Below are 6,000 nucleotides of genomic sequence, written 5' to 3'. Positions count from 1 at the left end.
ACAAGCCCCTTTTGCCCTCTGGCTGAAGATCTTACCTCTGTTGCAACTTCGGAGCTTTCTAGTCAGGGGGCCCTGAACATATGAACACTTTGCATAGCACTGTATTTCTGTAGCATTACAGCATACTGCAGTGTTTGTAGCACTACTGATGCATGTCTGTTCATGGCCTAAGCACTTGGAGCTAAATCCTATTTCACTTTATGTGCCAAAATGGTATGTTGGCAGCCATGTAACTGAAGTTTTTTAGCACTTACATACAGGTCTTTTGATGCAAGTGTGCAGGCACCCACTGTGTGTGTTCTGGAGGGCAATATTCTAGCTGGGTAGGTACACAGCAAACTGCTGTTGCCCAGGCATGTGTGTAAGATTGTGTAAGTCCCAACATTTTAGCAGGGCAAATGCTATCTAAAACCCTTTCAGAGAAATGGCTGCTGCTCGGCTAGGAATAGGCTCTAATTTCTAGCCTAGGCTCTTGCTTCCTCTGGGGCAGAAACTTTCCCAGTGTTGTTTATCTAATTCCGTGTTTCTCAAACTTTTGATACCTGGGGCACATTTTGCCTGGATTAAAATTTGGCTTACCACTGATTTGGCTTACCAGTCAATGAGCCAAATCAGTTCCTCAAGCCCGACCCCTCTATGAAGCTGGCATAGCTGGGCCTCGATCCCTCTGCACAGGGACAGGCTAGTCAGAGCCCCATACAGCCCATGTTTTGTGGCATATTTCTGCAACGCTTGTAACATACTAGTGTATCTTGGCACACCCTTTGGGAATCACTGATTTAATAAATAGCATATGAAGGTACAGTGGATCAGAATTAGAAAGATGTCTGGAATATGTTGAACTATAGCCTGGTGGCAACAGCTCTTTACTGCTAAAGGAGAAAATTCAGATTCAAGCCTCCTCTGTGGGGGGGGTGGCCTAGAACCTCAGTCTTCCACTCCATGGACATTGGGTTAAAACAGTAGTCTCCAACCTTTTTAAGCAGGAGATCACCTTTGACATTTAAAAGCAACCCATGATCTACTGTGCACCGCTGCCACTCCCCCCACTAGCAGGTAAGTTTGTGGAGAGGGAAGAGTGGGGCAGATGTAGAAAAAAATATTTGGGGGAGCACACCTCCCCAGCAGGTAAGTCTGACCCAGCTGGGGCCCCACTCAACTTACCCCTGCTCCTGCCTCTGTGGTATTGTCCTTCACTGGGTGGGGGGCCTTAATCTAGCCCTGGCCCCTCCCCTCACAGACTGACCTGTTGGGCTAGGGCACTCAGCCCCCCCACCCCAGCCTCAGACTGATTCCAAGAGCCTCCGAGATCTACTACAAGAGGCTCTGAGATCTGCCGGTGGATTGAGATCTACTGGTTAGTGACCACTAGGTTAAAACATGGGAAGGTTGCTGTCCACCTTCTCTATTTTACTTCCACCAGGTACATGTGGAATATGCAAGGCAAGTCTGTTTCACCCCAGGGCGAAACAGAATCCCAAACAGTTATGCAGCTGCACAGATGCCATTAAGGATTCAGCCTTTTAACTTCATGTTTTTAGTTGATTTGTTTTAATTTTTCTGAGAGCCCTCATATAGAGAAACTACAGTATTTCTTCATAGATATATATGTCCCCTTCCCTTCCAATTTGGTTGCTTCACACAGCTGACTTTACTAACACTTCAATGATAATGAAATATTTACATGAGAGTTTTAAGAAATATGTGAAGACAATAGGGGGGTTCCTTTCTGGAATACAACAGAACCCCCACTAGCTCTAGTGCCTTCAGAGCAAAATATAAAACATGGTTTCATTCCTGCTCCCCTGAAATAACACTTTCTATAAATAGTCACAACATTCCTATGCTGCTGCATTGATTAAAACCATCTGAGCATCTGTCCCTGTCCAGAATTGCCAACCCACACGCTCAGCAATTATGAGTGAAAACACAAAATCAATAGTAAAATCCTGGCCTATTAAAATACATGGGAATGTCAGCATGCACTTCAGTGGAGCGAGAATTTCACTCCATGTGATTGGTTTAGAAACTAGGATATTTTTTAAAATAGTATGTTTTGGTCCATTCCTTTATTACCTTGTTTTTAGTCTTTAAGGTTCATATGTTCAAAGCTTTCCTTCACAAATAGAAACATTTATTCTCTTATTTGTTTATTGAATGGAAGTTGAGCTTTTTACATAATCACAAGACTCTAAGAACAAAAACTTGAGACTCATGCTAAAACTAAGAGGAATGGGGAAATGTTGCTTAACATTTGTAAAATACTTAAATTCTATTATGATGAATGTTGTATAAGAACCTAAAATGATAAGGAAATTACTAAAAAAAAAGATGTATCAATGAATGCTAGAATGTAATTTATTGTCAATACAATTTAAAGGAGGGTCTAATGCCAATTTTAATGCAGCCTTTTACTCAGATACACCTGAGAATGGGAGTATCATTCTACTACGTGCATAAGTTGTTTCTTCACAATTAAGTTTATTTCTAAATTTGTTCAGAAAAAATTCAAATAAATTTCATGGTACATTTTTCAGAGTATGGGTATTAATGCTAGTGTCTTCCTCGTATTCAAGCTGGATAATTACATCCTCCTGGGATATGGTAAATTCCTCGTTGTTCACATGGATATGGTATTCTTTTTTTCTGTCTTATGTTGTTGTGTTGCTATGTGCTATTAAGCAGCTGCTGCACCTGTCCTACAGATGACTTTCAGTGTGGAGCTAAGACATTCCTATATATAATGGGGGCAATGGTAATTCTAGTCTTCCTGCACTAAATATGCCACTACTGTTAATAGACCAGCATAGTCCTGCAGTGAATTTATGCATAGCATAGATTAATGGGTTTCTTCATTACTCCCTCAGCATGGCTGTAGTAAAAAGCTCTCGCATCTTCAGTGTTTTTACTTAGGGGTAGGTGATGAAGCAACCATTGGATATGGGCAGATGAAACAATAATGAATGGATTTAAAAGGGTGGAGGTCTAGCCAAGCATCAGGTGATCTGTTGTAACTGTTCTGAATGTCTGCTATATCTTGGGGCGAGTAGAAACTAAACCATGGCTGTTTGTCTCTGAATGAAACAACTGCTGAATTGCTTCCATGTTCTGTGGGTAGAGGACACAGTTACACCTGCTAAACTTTCTGTTAATAAGTCCTTCTGCTCTTTTAACTCAGTATAATTGTTTAGTCTGTCCATATCTATTGTCTGATTTTTTTTCCCTGGTCCTGCCCTTGTTTATACTTGTTGGGTGGCAAGTAAAGGAGGCCTCATAGCTCAGCAGTGGTGTACAGATTTTGGGCAGCATTTGGTCACTAGGAGTTTCTATACAGGTGGCATGTTTCAGAAACAGTTGACAGATTTTTTTAAGTAAATACAAACAAAAGCAAGAAGACTCAATACCTCTTCCCTTTCTAATCAATAGAAATCACTTTATCCTGCCGTCGTTAGCGTTGCCCTGTTTCTGGTGTTCTTGCAACTACATCGATACCACAAGAACAGCCTGGCATACAGGAGGGGCTCCCTCCAGCTGGAACATGGATGCAGAGTAGCATTCAGTGGGCACTTGTTCAAAGTCCTCCTTCTTTATACAGTAGACGCTTTCCAGTCAGTGCATGGTAAGGATTAGGTGCAGTGCCTTTCTTCTTGCCCCCTAATAATTCCTTCTGAGAACACACTTTTCCTGTGAGCTTACAAAATATAATTCATGGTGGTAAATGGGGGCGGTACCCCTATGCCCCATAATTAATTATTATAGCAGGTTCCCTGTTCCCCTTAGTCAGAGAGACTGGCTCTACATGGGGATCTCTGCACAGTATAGACACTCCGTTCAAAACAGATGTGCCACAAATGCAAATCCAGCAGCTGGGGCAGCTGCCAGTTGTTCATAGCCTGGTGCACTGACTGGGCTCATTTTGCCTCATTTGGCTTCCAGGGTCTACAGGAAGATGTACAGACATTCACCTTCCCAGGAGAAATGTTCCTGTGAGTGATTTAAACCTGGTTGTTCCCAGGTTTTTTTCCCTTTGGAGCAGCCAGTTTTGCTCAGGGGAAAACCTCCCCCCTGAATATCTGCACAGCTGGGGTCCCCCTGGAAGAGCACCCACTCTCCCCACAGAAACCCAATGTCTGTAGGTGGCCTCCAGGTGCCCAAGTGATGTGGGTGCCTCGGTATCCACAGATGTCGGCGCTGGACGTAGGCAGATGAGTTTCTTTGGGTAAAGGAGTTCTCTTTTATTGAGCAAAGGGAGCCTCCATTTCAGAGCAAATCAGAGGGGCGTTGATTGCTGAAACGGAGCCCCAGGTACGTGAGTCACTTGGCATCACCTCCCTCGGGGCTCTGTCCCGCGCCCTCACATTAGGGCCGAGGCCCGGCGGGTGGAGCGGAGGGCACTACGGCCTTTAGCGTCGTGCGGGGCCGTTATTTCAAGGTGCCGCGGGGGGCGGGGCGGCGGGGCCGGCCCCCGCACGCTGATTGGCTGCTGTGGCGGAGAGGCGGCTCCTCCCCTGGCGCTGCTGACAGGGGCGCAGTGCCACCGCCGGGGCGCTCGCGGTTAGTGCGTGAGCCCCTCGCTCTGCTCTCGCTCTCGCCGGCTGCGGGTCGGGGCCTGCGCCAGGGACCCGCCCGCAGCGCGGGGGATGCGGCGCTGAGCGCGGCCCGGCCCGGCTCCGCAGCAGCTGGAGGACCCGCAGCGGCGGGGGAGGGGGCTGCAAGCATGAGCGGCACCGCCGCCCCCGGGCCCGGCTCGGCCGCCTGCCGCTTCGCGCACTACTTCGTGCTGTGCGGGATGGACGCCGACAGCGGGCTAGAGCCCGACGAGCTGGCGGGTGAGCGGCGGGGACGGGCGGGAGCGATGCCGGCGGCGCTGCGTCCCCTGCAGCGGGCCTGGTTGCCGTGTGGCCGGGGGGAGGGCTCGCTGCGGGCACCTGGCGGGGCCCCTCGGGCTCCGCCGGCTTCGGCCGCCTGCGGGCGGGGGGTGGAGGCTGGAGCTGGAGCTCGGGTTCAAGGAGCAGCGCGAGCGACCTTTGTGCTTTGGGCTCCACCCGGCCCTGCCGATCCCCTGCCCTGGCGGTGGTCAGCGCGGCTTGGGGGGAAGTCGCTGGTATTTTGAGTTTAGACAGGAGGAGGGGAAGGGGGATGTAGGGGGAGCTCCTAATACTTGGGGAGGGGGAAGGGGTGTGTGTGCGATGTGTGTAGGAGAGGTATACCTCACTAGCGTTTGAGGTCTAGAGAGAGAGAGAGGACAGTAAGGGGGATAGCTCACATTTCCCCTCCCTGAACTGAAAATATCACACACACACACACACACACACACACACACACACACACACACACACACACACACACACACACACACACACACCCCCAAGAACTGTGCCCACCTAGACATGCACATGCATGTTCTTTCTCCCTACACTCAACATTTGTGATCTGTCCCCACCACAGATGCACATACTCTTCTCCCTTCCAAAATCAGTAAGCTATGCCCCCAACACATAATATTCCCCCTCCCTAAACCCCAAATATTAGTTAGTTGACCCCCTCCCTCCCTAAACTCAAAATGTGTGTGTAGTGGGGATAGCACACTAATATTTTGAATGTAGGGAGGGGGAAGATGGGGGACTGAAGAGCTCTTTCCACGATGAGACCTGAGGATCTAGCTGGCTGCTGTTGTGTTCGAAGTCCCCATATACTCTGGGTGTCAAACAGAAATGGGAAGCTGTGGCATTTTTAAAATCCATTTTGTGTCTCAGAATGTTGACTTCTTCACCCCACCTTCCCATGGGGAAAAAGTGGGGGGAGTAGAACATATTTGTTCAGAAATGGCAGGGGGACTTCAAGGGTGATAACTGGATTTTAAGTGGAGTGTCCCTGTTAAAAATGTAATTTGGCCAGTCAGTGTGAAAGGTGGTCAGATTGTGTTTATGTGGAACCACTTGAAATGGGTTAAATGGTTTAAGGCCAGTGTCGACAGGATGAAAAATGGGGTGATTAGTT

General features: G+C 48.0%; 1 protein-coding gene across 2 annotated transcripts in view; it reads left to right on the top strand.

Annotated features, from left to right (window-relative positions):
• Nucleotides 1-4,567: 4,567 nt before the first annotated feature.
• The window catches only part of DENND5B (DENN domain containing 5B), a 188,782-nt gene continuing 187,349 nt past the window's right edge, over nucleotides 4,568-6,000 (top strand). For both annotated transcript variants that reach the window (XM_019544624.1, XM_019544623.1), the window contains exon 1: nucleotides 4,568-4,829. In XM_019544624.1, the coding sequence (XP_019400169.1) occupies nucleotides 4,718-4,829 (112 nt within the window). In that variant the 5' untranslated portion in view covers nucleotides 4,568-4,717. The remainder of the gene's footprint in view (nucleotides 4,830-6,000) is intronic.

This window comes from Crocodylus porosus, unplaced genomic scaffold (assembly GCF_001723895.1).
Source record: "Crocodylus porosus isolate Cpor-Errol unplaced genomic scaffold, CroPor_comp1, whole genome shotgun sequence".
Classification (NCBI taxonomy): Eukaryota; Metazoa; Chordata; order Crocodylia; family Crocodylidae; genus Crocodylus; species Crocodylus porosus.
The sequence above is the reverse complement of the archived record's forward strand: the minus strand, read 5'-3'. Positions and strand labels throughout refer to the sequence as shown.